Genomic DNA, 15,474 nt, shown 5'->3' with positions numbered 1-15,474 from the left:
GCACAGGAGCCCACGGGGGAACATTCCTACCTCTCGCTCCGCATGAAACAGCCTGTCCGAGGAACAGGCATGTCACAGAATCCGGCGGACGCTGTGGAGGCGTCCGTGCCATTTCCTAACGGGGCCCTGTGTGCCCGCGTGCTCTGAGAACTTGAACGTGTCGGCAGGCGAGGCCGGTGGAGGGGACTCTGGAGAAGACACAATGATGTTTTGTGTCATGTCGACAGAGCCTCGGCCACGGTCCCCCGGGTTGAGACGTCGTGGGACCATTTCCATACAGATAGTGTCAGCGGTCATGGGCTGTCTCTGGGTCACGGCCACGGCTCACTGTGACTCGCACACGCGGTTTAAAACCATCCCCAGGGTTCCGACGGCCCAGGCGCCCCTTAAAAGTTGAGCATGTGCAGTGTCCCTCTCCATTTTTTAGTGGCAGAAACGAGCCCCGTTTTGACAGGCCATATTTCTGTCGCTCTCGTCCACGGTGGCTTTTCCGTGGCCGTGTGATTTGTGGCCCGCTCCTAGGGAGGAGCACGTTCGGTGTAGGATATTTAAAAAAAAAAATGAGCTGTAGGTCTAGGACATAGAGGTAGAGACTGTGTCCAGGAGATGAAAAAGAGAGTCTTTCCTGACTGGTCCTGGAAAGGCTCTTTCCAGGGAGGTGGTGGTCCCAGGAGGAGGCGGGGGGGTGCGGTCCTCTGCCCCCTCCTCGGGGTCACTTTTCATTTCCCGGGGTTCTCCCCTTCGGACACGTACACCGGCTCACTCTCGGGCAAGTATTCAGACTTGCATATTCATACGCACGGGCTCTTGCCCGAAAGGGATTCGAAGGAACCAAAGCACCGTGACTGCCGTTTTGGGGACAGGAAGCACGTTCCAGAGAGCAAGCCGGTTCTCAATAGAAGCATGTCTCTGCTTTGCTTCTTTTGTCTCCGCCTCTCATGGCGAATGGGAGTGCGGGCTTGGGAAGGGGACCAAGGGGGCCTTTTGTTCTTATTTTTAACTCGCGATAATAGAATCTTTTCCGTCTGTGGGCTGCTGCGGAGCTTGTGATTAACAACGAGGGTTGGGGCCAGAGACGTGCTACCCAACGGGGCTGGAATTCTAGGACGGGGGTTTTGGGGACTCCAGGATATTTAAACCTCCCGCGACGTGAACACCAATGGTATATAGCCTAGTCTGCCTTTTAGTTTCCAAATTTCTCACAATCGGGGTGACGGGCCACGGTGTGTTTTTAATCAGAGGAAGAGAACCGTCAGGGGAGTCTACATCTTTCCAAATCACTCTCTGTGCCCCGTTCGATGACGGGGCCTGGTGCTGTCCATGACTTGCGTTGGTCTAGTGGCTGGTCACGTGCGTTTCCCTCGAGGCCGGTCCCAATCCCATGACCTCGGGTAAGTTGTGTACGCTTTCCAGTTGACGTTACGTCAACTCATTGCCCCGGGATGTCCATGGTCCCAGCTCACGGTGCAGGATTAAAGGAGTTTTGACGAGACCGGAATTGGCCCCATGGGGTTGTATATGGCGCCTGAGACGGGTCCGTGGCTGCTCTTTGTGCTATCGGGGAGACTGACGCACGCTCTCGTGTATGGGAAGGAGCACTCAAGGCTTGGGATGATGGAGCCCAAGAACCGTGGGGCTGTTTCCCAGCTGATGCCTCCCTGGTGTGTCCGGCAGGATCATCGACGGACGGGACCTGATGCCGCTGCTTCAGGGGAAGACCCAACACTCGGACCACGAGTTTCTCTTCCACTACTGCAACTTCTACTTAAACGCCGTGCGCTGGCGCCCTCGGAACAGTGAGTACAACACGCCTTTCCGGGCTTCTGAGAGGTCTGCCGTCGGTGCCGTGCAGGGAGAGGAGATGGCGAGAGCTCTTGGCCCTGGAGAGGCCAGGGGATGCCTCTGTGGGTCACGGTGCTTGGCCTTGAGCTTCTCCTCCTGCCTTCTCTTGTTCCTTCTGGTCCCGCCACCCTCCAGGCACAATGTCAGTGGACCCTGGCGGTGACGAATGAGTGGCTCTTCCTCCCAGGCCGAGGAGGGCCCAGTCCTTCATGGCCCGCTGGCTGGCTGCCCGCCCGGCTTCGAGCCCGCAGGTCGCAGTCCTTCTCAGGCCGACGTGCAGCGAAACCGGCACCTCTGCTCTCGGGGGCACGTGCCTTGTGTGTGTGTGCGTTGTCTGCTCAGAAGGACTCCCCTTCTCTTGCATTTCGGGGAAAGCTCAGCAGCTTCGCAGCGCCCGCCTCCCAATGCCTGCTGCAACACAGCCCGTGCCCGCCATCTAGCGCTTTGTGCCCTCCTGGAGCTTCGCGCTGTCCCGCGGAATGGCCCGTAGATGTGTGCACGGCCCTTTCCCCGAAGCCTCGGCCGTGCCGGGGCAGGAGCCGGATTCAGACGTTGCACGCTCAGTCCAGATGCCTCTGTGTCCCCGTACGTCCCCCACTGGGTGTCCTTTGTGCCGTGTGGTTGGCCCGAATGGGCACGGAGTCCGGGTTTCTGCCCCCACTTTGGGAGTTGTGTCAGTCACGGGCATGAAGGAGCAGAGGCAGCCGGGCGGTCGACCTCGCTGTAGGGATAGGGTTTTGGTTTTGTTTTTTTTTTTTTCTTTCCTGGGTCTTTAAACTTAGAATCGCAGTGCTGCTCAGATCGCCACGAGTCGTGGGCACATGTGGAAAATGGTTTCTGCCAGCGTTGTCCGTGCGGCAAGTCACTGTCGAGGAGGGTCTCTCCGTTTCCTCTTCAGACGTGGAGAAGGACTCCCCTTCTTGGCTCCCCGTTGAACTCGGGGTAACGTTCGTGCTGCTTTTCCACACCCCCAGTCCCCGCCGTGCACCCCACCCTTCTGCCCCGGGCTGGTTTCAAGACCAGCCTCGCCGCTCGGGTAAAAAAAAAATTTCAGCCGTCGCGTTCGCCACAGGTACCCGAACAGGCTGACGAGGTTCTGCCTGAATCCCGGGTGGCTTCCGTGCCCTGTTGCCCAGCAGACAACTAGGACAGAAGCATGAGTTCACGGTTCCAGGCCAGGAGCGTTCTGATCACTGATCTCGCCAGTGTGTCTGTCATTCCGGACGTCCGTAGGGATGCGCTCTCTAGTTCAGATGGACGGAAACGGTCAGCGTAGCCGTCGAGGGCCTGGAACGCAGGTCCTGCTTCCCAGTCGTGTTTATAAAGAGTCTTGCAGCACAGAAGGAGGTTTCGGGGACTCCTGGCTGGGGAAAGAAATGTGGTCTCGAACCTGTCCCGAACCTCCCAGAACTGCATTTCCCTAAAGCCGGCAACCCCCACCCCCCACCTCCATCGCCCGCGGTCGGAGGAGCCGGAAGAAATATATAGGTTCAAGGGCTACAGACACGCTTGCTGTGGAAGACAGACAGACAGACAGAGACAGACAGAAAGTAGAAGTGCATGAGAAGAATGAGACCCAGATCCCGACGGGCAGTTGGGATGAAATGTGCTTCTCAGACACGCCCCAGTGACATTACCTTCCGTTGTGTGACCCTCGAACGTCTGCTGCAGGAAAGGAGACGGGGCGGTGTTCTGGGGAGGGAGGCGTCCCTGCCGCAAAGGGGTCTGGACGCCGGGCGTCGTATCGGAAACGTGGCCATGGTGCTTGTCCACAATCACCACGGTCCCTGGCTGTGGGGCTGTCTACGCAGTACGTCGCCGATTTCTTTGTTCTCCAAATACTTTTGAGCACCTACTAGGGGGTGCCCTTTGTGCTAGGACGCGTGCCCGTCCGTGAACAAAACTGACCAGATACCGTGCCTTCGGCAGTTGCACAAGGCCTGAGCCATGAGATTTACGATCGGGGTTGAGTTGGTGGTGGGAGCCAGCCCCCGCTCGGTCGGGAATGTTTGCCGTGTGCCGTTCAACCGGCGCCAACTTCAAGTCCGTCCACATCAGGCGTGTTGGCCCCATGGGACTCGGCGGACGCAGCCAACCCAGGCTTTGTGCTGCTCTCAGAAAGGACTGGCTCACCGGCAGGTCGCCGCTTGCGGGGAATTAGCCCCGACCGTGCGCGTGTCGTGAAGGTCCCGTTCCCATTTGTCCTGATTAGTTCGAGGCCAGAGTGTTCGAGACGCATGAAGTACTTATTTTCCAAACACTCTGAGCCGCCCTTCCGTTTCCACCCGTTTGAAACACGGATCCCTTCTAAGGGCTAGATCCAGTGTCTTCTCTATAATTTAATGATTCCATCATGATCATAACCTTATAATTCAGTTGTCTCAGCCAGTTGAGTGACATAATTTAATCATGTGCTCGTATCATTTCGCCCACTACGGTGGGGAAGAACTCACCAGTGCGTTACTGAAAAAAGCCTAAGGGTTCGTGCATTAAAATGGGGCCGTCGGAGTGAAAACGGACTGTTGGACGTGCGTTAAAAGTCTTGGCTTCGGGTTTGGGCGTACGCATCCGTGCTGTTAAAAATTCGGTATCATGACAGCTTGATTTTATGGATCAAATTGATCTTAGAAAGGAGGCACCTACTGAGCTCTGGGATTCTGTTCCCGAATTCCAAGCTTGTGAACGCAGCGTATGAAATAAATGCTCACGTGAACGGGGGAGAGCCTCCAGCCCAGCCAGACCTGCAGAAACCCACGGGATGTGGTTATCCCGATGCTGAACCCAGAGGGCCTCACAATTCTGGCTATGTTTTCAAGACCTTTTTTTCTGTGATTTTTTTTAAAGAAGCATCTGTAAAAACATCAGAACAGAAACACTGTAGGATAATAGAATTCCTTCTCAAGAAATGTGTTCTTACCCAACCTTTTAAAAGGTGCCTTCTTTCCAAAATAGGGGATAAGGAAGGTTTATTCTTATTTAATGATGTAATCTTGTTTATTATTAGGATTTGGGTAAGGAATGTGCAGATTTCGTTAACTCCTCTCTGTTTCCCATGCCTCTGTAGGACATAAGCAAGGTTTAAAATCCAAACAGCACAACGGCGGTTAAGGAAAGAAAAGTGCTTGCTTTGTGGACCATCTCAGTTTTCCACATTTAACAAGTTCGTTTTGCTCTAAATTGCACCCAAGAAAAGAGAAAATATGCACTAGTGGCTGCTTATGCCTTCATGGCTTCATGGTTCCCCGGGGCTGTGGTTGGCTTGCATCTCCGTTACTCATCCCGCTGGAAGCCCTTCCCCGTCCGATGGCCGGACATCGGATCTCAAGGGTTAGGACCCGGACGGTCGAGGCTGTTAGGACAGCGGCTGTGGCATTTTTGCTGCTAGGACCTGCTACGGATGTGCCTGTCCTTCAGGTGACCTTGAGCAGGCTAGCTCTTGCCCTCTGCCGGGACTCATGTGGCCAAGGGACAGACGGCTGTACCTGGAGGGATGTGTGTGAGCCTCGGGCTTCTGGAGGGGACAGCACGCGTGCGGTCCGCCGTGGCCGCACAGACCCGATGGTGCCCCACGACACGGCGGCATCCGGGGGCAGCCTCTGACGTATGAGGATGGACAGGGCTGCCCAGAAAGGACCCGACTTGAATTTCATTTATTTTCTCTCATTAGCGCTCAGACTCCCAGGAACGGGCTGCACTTCCTGGCTGTTCATTTCTTTTAATGAGAAAAAAAAAAGTCATAAATGGACTTTTCGTGTTCCTCCATGGAATCCAGTCAACGTATATTTTCATATGGCACTTTCTGCCCTTTTCTGTTAGCGCTACTAGACCGTTTTTAAAGGAGGCATCCAGGGGCGTCTGGCCGGCTCAGTCGGTGGCGGGGGCGGGGGGGGGGGGCTCTTGATCTCAGGGTCATGAGTTCAAGCCCCGCGTAGGGTGTAGCTAGGACTTGAAAATAAAGGCTTTAAAAAAGGCATCTTCTCTTCGACTAAAGATTTCGTAGGCCTGACCTAAGATTTCATTAGTAGCACGGATGAAGAAAGGGTCAGCCGTGACTTTCGTGAATTTGTGACGATAGGTCTGGCTGGCTCCGTGAGGAGAGCCCACGACTATGGACCATCAGCGCTGTAAGGTCCAGCCCCATGTCCGGTATAGGGATTTTCTTGAAAATAAAATCGTGCGGGCGCCTGGGTAGCTCAGTCGTTAGGCGTCTGCCTTTGGCTCAGGTCTTGATCTGAGTCAGGGTCCTGGGATGGAGCCCCGCATAGGGCTCCTGCTTGGCGGGAAGCCTGCTTCTCCCTCCTTCTCTTCCTGCTTGTGTTTCCTCTCTCACGGTCTTTCTGTCGAATAAATAAATATTTAAAATAAAACAAAATCTTTAAAACAGAAATGCTTACAACACCAATTTCCCTTTTATAGAGACAGACCACATCAAAATTAAATTTTCTTTCTTACGTAGCAGGAAGGACAGTGTGTTGAAGGTGCCAACACCTTCTTCGATCCAAGCGGGGAATGCGGCGTGTCCTCATCTTATCCGACGTCCGGTGTTCTGCCCTTTCCAGCCTGCACACTGGGTTCGACCGTTTCACTGATGGTCTACACTGGTTTTAGCATCTCCTCTGTGTGACCTCGACCCGGGGCCTATCGCCGTGCTCCTAGGATGCCTGCTGACGTTAGGGCCGCCTCCCGGGGTGCTGCCGTGGGGTCTGGGACCTGCCGTCTGCCACGGAGACCGTGTAGAGCCAAGCACGGCACGTCCTATTTCGCAAGTCTTTGGGTCTTTGTGGACTCTGCATCTTTGATGGACACCTGTGTTTGTTGTAGGCGGTAACAGGTTCTGTTCTCCAGTCATTGTTCATTCGTGAAACTGGTCGCCTTTTCCTCCTGGGGCCGTGGTCTGTGTTCTGAAAATAGACTTGCGAACCGTACATCTTCGCATCTGTCTATCAGACACACTCCTGCGTGCTTTGCCTCTGATACGTCTTCTACTCCTTATGGTTTACAGAGGTTTTGAGGACGTTTATGCCAGGTTCATCTGTAGCTGGAAAACACAAAGGAACAGTGGCGTCCGTCGCGGGGGGCCACTCCTTTGTCCATCTTATGAGTGATGCGTCCTGGAGCATGGTCGAGGCAGTCTTGCGTCGCACGCTCCAGGCTCCGCTCCACCATCCGGAAGGTGCAGCAGGGTCACGTGGGCAGGGGGTGGCGGTGGTGTCCACTGAGGGGCAGCGGGTTCGAGAATGAGTGGGAACAATGAGAGGGGAAGAGTGTGGGTCAGTTTTCTCCCCAGGAGGATACGCAGACTGTCCCAAGTACACGCCACAGGCCAGAAGGGGCTCACTCGTCCACACCTGTTTTCAAAGGACGCCTGGCGGTGGAGCCTTCCTGGGTATCCGTGTGCCCACGTAAGACCTGCTGGCTGTGCAAGGCTCGGAGGACAGGTACTGGTGTCTCCCACCGGGGTTCCTCTCCTTTACAGCTGGGGAGACACAGGTGAGCAAGCCACGGCGTCGGCCTCCGGGAGCCGAGTCGATGGCAAAGTTGGATCCTCACAACAGACGTGTTTTGAGTCAGTCCCCACGTGAATGGGAACGTCTTTACCCGCGACCGTGAGCCTCTGATGCAGAGCTGGAGAGTGGGTTCTCCATGCTATCCGGCCGCCTCCCCATCTGCGGGTGTGGACTGTTTCCGGGCCTCACGCGTGCTGGCGTGCTCTGGTCTTCCCTCGATGGCTATGTGGTGGACCCTGCCCTGCCAGCTGCCCTCATGTCTGTTCCTCATGGCCCTCCACAGACAGGCTTTCCCGAAGGCACAGGTGGCTTGTGTTGGCCATGCCTGTCCCTCCAGAGTGCCCGTTGTTCAATGTCAAGAGACTCCAAAGTGTCCGACATCCTCGTTCCCGTATTTGCCGTTAGCGGGATGCTTCCTGGGGGAGGCAGCAGAATGCACCGGGCTTCCCGTGTGCCCACGCCGGCTCTCACGAGGGCAGCCGGCTTCTTCCCCCATTCCTTCCTGCCTCCGTCATGGTGTTGTTTGTTGGCTTACCCTGCTGAGGGCCGTGCAAGGTGTGAGGTGCCGGGCAGACCAGAGATGTGGGAGATGTCGCTGCCTGTTCAGAGAGCAAGGGACGTGGCAAGACACATGGAGGGAATCCACAGACCGCGGATGTGTCGTGAGCCCTGGTGAGCAGGACAGACGCACCGACCATGTCTGCTGCGCTTCGGGAAGGCCCACAGAGTGGGCATGGTGGGACAGCCAGGAACGCTGAGGGGGTTCCAAAGACGGAGGCAAAGAGCAGCAGGCAAGGCACTTAGCGTGCCGCGGGCACCCACTTTGTGCTGGGGTTCACGCTTCTGCTCCCGCGGACATGTGGCTTCCACAGCGGACGGCTAGTCAGAGGGAGTGTTGTGTGTTCTGACAATCAGCCCTCCGTCGGGGGCGCTGGGGTTGCTGGAAATCCTGCCTGCGTTTGGAGCAGATGCTCTTAGCTCGAGCCCTGAGCTGCGTCCTCGTTCGAGCTACTGCTGTCACGCGGGGTCCCAGCCTGGAAGCAGGCTCACCTGTGATGCATTCGCCCCGGGGCTGTACCGTTCAGGGTCTGGGCTACCTCGGACGGGTCAGGTGGGAGTGAGCCTGGGGATCGAGAGGACGAGGGGTGGGTCCACAGTGAGTGCGCGCTGAGAAGACGCTGGTACACCCGGGTGGTGTCCGGTGTCTGTCTGGGTCTACCAAGGGAACGGGGGTGGGGGAGGGGAGGGCATCGGTGTAGGGTGGCTGGCCCAGGACAGGGGAGCAGATGGCGTGTTGCTGGGTGTGTATCCCGGAAGTAGGGAGGTCACCGTGGGCTGGGGGCTGCTGGTGGGTTTGCAGACATCAGTAGATGACGTCCACGTTCCCGGGGGGACACGGCTGGGGTCCCGTGGGCCTGAGTCCCCCGTGGTGTGAAAACAGAGTGTTTCTGAAGTGGTTCTTTTTTTGTTTTGTTTTTTAAGATTTTATTTTTATTTATTTGACAGACAGAGATCACTAGCAGGCAGAGAGGCAGACAGAGAGAGAGGAGGAAGCAGGTTCCCTGCTGAGCAGAGAGCCCGATGCAGGACTCGATCCCAGGATCCTGAGATCATGACCTGAGCCAAAGGCAGAGGCTTAACCCACTGAGCCACCCAGATGCCCCTCTGAAGTGGTTTTTAAAGGACTTGAAGGTGACCGTGTAGCAGGAAACCACACCAGACTGAAAACCCGCGACGTCTGTGTTTGCCTTACATGAGCGATCCACAGGATCCTCCGAGAGTCCCGAGTCCGTTCTCCCAGCACGAGCGCCTCGACGGCGTTCAGCACGGGAAGTCTGGGTCTGAGTGATAAAAGCCAGTGTCCCCAAGCCACTGACATCGAATTGTCTCTACCCGTTAGGCAATTATAGCGGGCAGGCGTGTCTTAAGACGTGTGATAGGGACGGGATATAAAAGCAGAGGGAGTCCATTGTACACAACAGAGTATCTTCTGAACGACGCTGAGCGAGGTGCCTCTTGCTTCCCCTCCGTTCTGGCTGTAACATGGAACAGTGGGTCCTTGCCGCTCTGTTCTAAATGAGTTGGGCATCCCGTTGGGGTCCACGTATTTATCTGTTGCAGCGGCAGGAGAACAGTCTTTCTTCAGAGTAGGGTGGAATTCTAGCAGTAGAAAAGACGTATTGTTTCTTTAAAATCCCAGTATTTTCCTAGTCTACGGAGAAATGTCGGAAGGAATGCATTATCAACATAATTTGGGGAGACAGGACAAAGCACAGCTATTGGCAACGTAAGGGGACACCAGAGCCTCCCTGCTTTATCACATGCCTGGGATGTCGCGGTTTCCTTGGAAACGGGAGCTCTGAAAATGTGGATTCCCAGGTTCCCGGGGAAGGAGGAGTGGGAACGAGGTTCACGTGCTGTGAGCCTACAGGCCTTAAAGTGTATTTCTATTGCTCTGAGTGGAGCAAATCCAAAATGGTCCAGGAAGCAGCAGAGAGAATAGGCCATGTTTTTTGCAAAAATGTTTAAAATTCACATTGGACAACAAAAAGGTGCATAGCCCACAGAGCATACCAAGCCGGCCGAGAGTCAGAAACACGGGTGCTCCGTTCTGCCCTTGTCCAAGCTGCGTAGCGATTCTGCCGCTGCTCCCGGGTGCGGATGTCCGGATTTCCCTGCCCGGCTTTTCCGTCAGGGCTGTGGCTCATGCGCGGGCAAGCTGGGGCGGAGGCTGTCGTGATGGGAATCTGTGAGCGTCCCCGACCAGGGATGGGCCCTCCGTGGCGTTGGCGTCTGTCACCGGAAAAAGTTCTAAGGGAAGTCGGTCGTACTTGGGGGGACACGGGGAAAAGAGGAGTTCACAGAGAGGTTACGGAAAGCCACGTGGGTTTTGACAGTCTGCTGGAGAGGGTAGCCGTGCTCGAGGCACTGTGTCTGCAGGCTGGTGTGCGGTGGTGGTGCGCTGGGAGGTGGTGCAGGTGTGACGTCAGCCTGTCCCAGCGTCCCCGAAGCCGAGCCTGCCGGCACCCGGAGACGGATTCCCCGTAACGTGTTCATGCATGGCCGAGGCACACAGCGTGCCCTGTGCTTCCCGCGAGTCCCAGTTGTCCCCCGGAACCACGGAGCGGCTCCCGTGCCCTTGCCTGACTCTATGCGAGAGCAAGGTTTGCTGGGGGACGAAGCAGACACCCACGGCCGTGTGTGAAGTGGACCCCTCGGTTTATTTCCTGCCGACAATGGCTGTCTGCTGAGCAGGCCCCCTAAAATATGCAGAGTACGCAAATGCGCTAGCAGGTGCGTCGGGGGTGCCACACCGTGGGAACAACTTTGGGGGAGTTTGGAAAAGCCCTGCGGGGAAGTTGCAGAGGGGGGCGTGCTCGTTGGGCACCGGCTCGCACGGGTCAGGGGCTGCTCAGGCTGTTGCTGTGGCCACGTTCTCCACACGCAGGAAGCTGTTGGCAGAGCCCTGTCAGAGGCTGTTTGCTGAGCCCTCAGGTCCTCCGAAACGCCTAACATCCTGGAGTCAACTGGGAATCCGTGGTTTCCTAACCATTGTCGGCGAGGCAGGCTGTTCTTTAAAAAGGAGAGTGAGTATTGGGGAGATATAAGGGAACACGGACTTGGTTGTCAAAGAGCTAAATTTTTAGGGACGCCTGGGTGGCTCCGTCGGCTAAGTATCCAACTCCCGATTTCTGTTCGGTCTGGAATTCAGTGAGGCCCGTGAGTTCAAACCCCACATTGGGCTTTTAAAAAATATAAATAAAATAAAACTTAATTTTTAAACAATATAATCATCCTACTGTGGGGTCAGTGAATGCTCCTCATTTGGAATTTTTAGCAACTTTCCTAAAAAACAAGTTGCCCTGAAATTCCAGTTCTGTGGTTTTTAGGAAAGTACAGAGCTCTGCACACGCAGTACCAGTCCCCATTGGCCGTCCGTCCGTCCGTCCGTCCCTGTCCTCACTCGGAGGCCCCCTGCGTCCTGGACTGGCTGCCTTCAGGCTTTGTTAGGGCAGAGAAGGAAAATGTTCCCTGAGGTCTTAGCAAGAGTAAGACTGAGTGTGAGTCCGAGCCTGTGTGTGTGTCTATCTGCATGTGCGTGTGTCTGTCCGCGTGTGCGTGTGTCTGTCTGCATGTGCGTGCGCTTCTCATGTCTCTCGTGCACGTCAGCCGCGAGTCTCCCTGTTCCGGAAGCTCCTGTCCATTTATCACAGAAGCAGAGGCCGCAGGTCGAGAGGGTCGGGGAGCAGGCGGAGGTGGAGCTGCGAGTTTATTAAGTCTGTTGGTCCGTGTGTGCGTGTGTGTCGGTCGAGAGTCTGCTGTGCAGCTCCATGCTGTAAAGTCTGCGACCCCCAAACGCCGACGCCGACGCCCCGTGCAAACACTGCAGAGGCTTTGTCTTCTCTTGCCTGCACAGCATCGCCTGGGGCCTTGGGGGTCGGGGAAGAGGAGGCGGAGGGAGAGACAGGCAGGAGGGCAAAGAGAGAGAAGGGTCTTCTCCATGAGAAGAAGACGCCTTGGGGAGCGCGTGTGAGTGTGCCTCGTAGAAGCTGTCGTTCTGCCGCTGCTACCCCCTGCCCCGTCCTTGGTGCTATGGCTAACTGCATGCTCCTGCGCGGTTTCTCCGAGCTGTGGCTCTCCTTCGCAGCGGTTGGGACGAGCCCTCTCTCCGTCCGTCCGTCTGTCGCTCTGCTGACTGAGCCTTTGCTTTCCGGGAGGAAGCCCCCCACCCCCCCGCCGGCTTCCTTCCCCTCTACGGGGACGCTCAGGATGCGTCCCGGCCCGCGCCAACCTGTGTCCTTGTGCACCGCAGGCACGTCCGTCTGGAAGGTCTTCTTCTTCACGCCCAAGTTCAGCCCCGAGGGCGCCAACGGCTGCTTCTCCACACACGTGTGTTTCTGCCACGGCCACTTTGTGACCCCGCACCACCCGCCGCTGCTCTTTGACCTGTCCAAGGACCCCCGGGAGAGAAACCCGCTGTCGCCGGCTACGGAGCCCCGCTTCCAGGAGATCGTGGACGCCATGCGGCGGGCCGCCGCGCGCCACGCCGAGACCCTGCAGGAGGTCCCCAACCAGCTGTCCCTGGGCAACGTCATGTGGAAGCCGTGGCTGCAGATGTGCTGCTCGGCCTCCGGGCTGTCTTGCCAGTGTGACCGGGAGACGGCGGCCCGGAGGGCGAGCCGCTAGGTGCCCGTCAAAGGGACGCGACAGTGGCCCGGCGCCTGCCCCGCCTCCTGCCTTGTGCACGCACACGGGGGTGGCCCAGCGGAGAGCCGGTCCTGTCGGCCTCACACCGGGAACCTCTCTCCATCTCACCGCCCCACGGCTCCGTCGAGAGCTCCCTGGTGTCCCCAGGGGGGACATCAAAGTCTACAGTACCTGCAGGGAAACATGCCAGAGCTGGGGCTTCGTGGCCAAAATTTCTGAGTCCTGTAAGCGTGGGAAGGTTAGGCATGTAGGAAGGAGCCGAGGGAATCACATCGATGCCTCTGCAAATGCAGGACCCTTGGCATAAGGGGCCATGATCCCTCGATGCTGTGAGGGGCGTGCTTCCCTTGGCCCACTGCTATAAGGGGGCATCGCATTTAAAAAAGCCGCAACAAAATCTTAACACATGGAACTTAGAATGACTAAGGGGCCTTCTTCACCAGTAATAGATGCCGTGCATGGCAGATTGGTTTGGAAGGCCGTGGCCATCAGTGTTATGTAGAGCACATAGTCGAAACTCTCTCTGATCGATGTACCTACAGGCACATAGTTTATGTCTTTCTTCCGGAGGTCAGAGATACTTAAACCATAAAACTAGATGTTTCACGCTATGTAGGGAAAAGGGAGAGAGGCTCCCAGATGCACTTTCTTCACGCAGCACGCTTTTTTTTTTTTTGGTGAAATCCTTCGGGAACCAAAATCTCCGAACAGTCTGTCCTGAGCGGATGTCCGTGGCATCCCTTATAGTGTTATATCTGGGTTTTACTGTTTCTTTGGCGAATGGACTGTGTCAGAGAAAGGCTACCTCGGGGACACGGTCGCACGAGGAACCCCTCCCGGTGCGGTGTGGAATTACTGGCCTGGGAAGTGGGCTGCTGGGCCGGGTGGACTCGTAAGCACTTCGTGACCCACGCACAATATTGGGATAGCTTTAGTTCTTGCAGAATGTGCTAAGACCGCAGGAGCTCGTCTCAGAACCTTTGTTTGACGCTGGTGTGATGTAAGAAACACGTGTGGCTTCTCTCTCCAGTGAGACGTCCCGTTTTGTTCTAATCCTGCTTCTTCCAACATCAGCAGTGCAGGACAGGGCAGCGGCTGGCCACGGGCGGGGTGGGTGGGCACGGCTCCGTGGGTGGAAAGGCCTGAGTCTGCACCGCCAACCCCCACGGAGGAGAGTACGCCCCTAAGTATTAGACACTCCTGGCCCTCGATCAGACACCAGACCCCCTCCAACAGGATCACGCAGCCCTTTCCGGTCCGTGGAGAGGAGCCATACCTGTCCTGTTCCTCTCTGTAGTGCACGTGTTTGCTCCGTTCCGGGAGACGGCAGACAGCCGGAAACCTGGACCGCGGTCCCCGTGGCCGTGTGGACACTGCCTGTGCTCTCAGGCACACTGACCACGGGCCACATGTCTCTCTACGTGTCCCCCACCCCAGGAGAACTCCCAAGATCCGACAGTATTCCCGCAGTCCCTCTTGAGGTCCGGGATTTCACATTTCGCACTTTGCTTTGCTTTCTCTTACAGTCGACAAGGGATGTTGTTAGCCTCCCCTCCCCGGGAAGGGTTGAAACATGTCGAGCAAACAGGTGTCTTGCTTTTCGTGGGGATTTCGAACTCCAGAAATTGCCGGGATTCTGTCCCCTTGCTTGGCTGGTGTTACTATGCCAAAACTATTTAAAACCACTGTTACGGACTTGTGTTTTACGCTGATGGTGTGTATTTAAAGTTGAGCACCCTCAAGGCAAATGGCCTTCTCGACAGCATTTCCGGGGGTGGGGCTGTGTGTTCAGCATTGAGTGAGAAGACGCAGTTTTATCGATTCTGTGACTACGTATGTAGGTGAAGACTTGTCCCGTCTGTACAATGTGACCAGCCAATGAAGGACACGTATACCTCTAGAAATAAAATCAGCTTTAAAGTATTTGCCTCAGGGATGCCCGGGCGGCTCCGTGGGCTCGGCATCTGCCTTCAGCTCACATCGTGATCCCGGGGTCCTGGGTTCAAGCCTCACGACGGGGACCCTGCTCAACGGAGAGCCTGCTTCTCCTGCTGCCTGCCGCACTCCCTGTTTCTGTGCTGTGTCTTTCTCTCAAACCAATAAATAAAAATCTTGAAAAAAAAAATTGCCTCAAAATAACGTAGATGACCGTTACGAAGCAGGGTATTGGAAAATCCGGTGTGTACATGATAAGCGTAATTCCGAGGTTTCAGCCCACTTGCCCTGTGAAAGTTTGGCTTGGGATGCACAGCAGGAAATTGGAATTCTATTTTCAGCAGACGCCTAGCAAACCTCTTTTATGACCTAGTCTGTGTTGTTTTTACGAGGTTGCGTGAGCTGCTTGTTTTCAACGCACCTCATGGGTATGACCGCTTGAGCTGTATGTCCCAACCTTACAGGGTTTTGGAGCTTTAAACGAATTCTTTTAAAAGAAAACCTATCAGGGCACCTGGGTGGCTCAGTGGGTTAAAGCCTCTGCCTTCGGCTCAGGTCCTGATCCCAGAGTCCTGGGATCGAGCCCCGCATTGGGCTCCCTGCTCAGCGGGAAGCCTGCTTCTCCCTCTCCCACTGGCCCTGCTTGTGTTCCCTCTCTCGCTGTGTCTCTCTGTGTCAAATAAATAAAATCTTTTAAAAATAAATAAATAAATGAAATAAAAGAAAGCCTCTCTATCTGTCGCATGTCATAGATCTAACGTACCAAGCAAACAGGGACGTACGGACGGGTCTCTTTTCCCAAGGCCTATAACCCTGCCTCAAAAGCTGAGTCCCAGGCGCCGGCGGCGGTCAGCTTCCAGGAAAGGAAACACGTCGCATTGCCCTGGAGGACGGACGGCGGAGAGCGGGGGAGAAGGTGCAGGGAAAGGACGCGGTCCGTGTCCGGGAGACGCTCTCTGTAATGACACACCTGCTTAAGGTT

The 15,474-nt window shown here is 55.9% G+C and overlaps 1 protein-coding gene across 5 annotated transcripts in view; it reads left to right on the top strand.

Moving 5' to 3' along the window:
• The window catches only part of STS (steroid sulfatase), a 135,794-nt gene extending 120,637 nt beyond the window's left edge, over positions 1–15,157 (top strand). For 4 of the 5 annotated variants that reach the window (XM_059385846.1, XM_059385847.1, XM_059385848.1 and 1 more), the window contains 2 exons: positions 1,675–1,796; positions 12,163–15,157. In XM_059385846.1, the coding sequence (XP_059241829.1) occupies positions 1,675–1,796; positions 12,163–12,536 (496 nt within the window). In that variant the 3' untranslated portion in view covers positions 12,537–15,157. The remainder of the gene's footprint in view (positions 1–1,674; positions 1,797–12,162) is intronic. The other variant, XM_059385849.1, reaches the window with a different exon arrangement.
• The last annotated feature ends 317 nt before the right edge of the window (positions 15,158–15,474 follow it).

The sequence above is a fragment of the Mustela nigripes genome, chromosome X (assembly GCF_022355385.1).
Source record: "Mustela nigripes isolate SB6536 chromosome X, MUSNIG.SB6536, whole genome shotgun sequence".
Classification (NCBI taxonomy): Eukaryota; Metazoa; Chordata; class Mammalia; order Carnivora; family Mustelidae; genus Mustela; species Mustela nigripes.
Note: the sequence above shows the minus strand (reverse complement) of the source record. Positions and strands in the feature narration are given on the sequence as shown.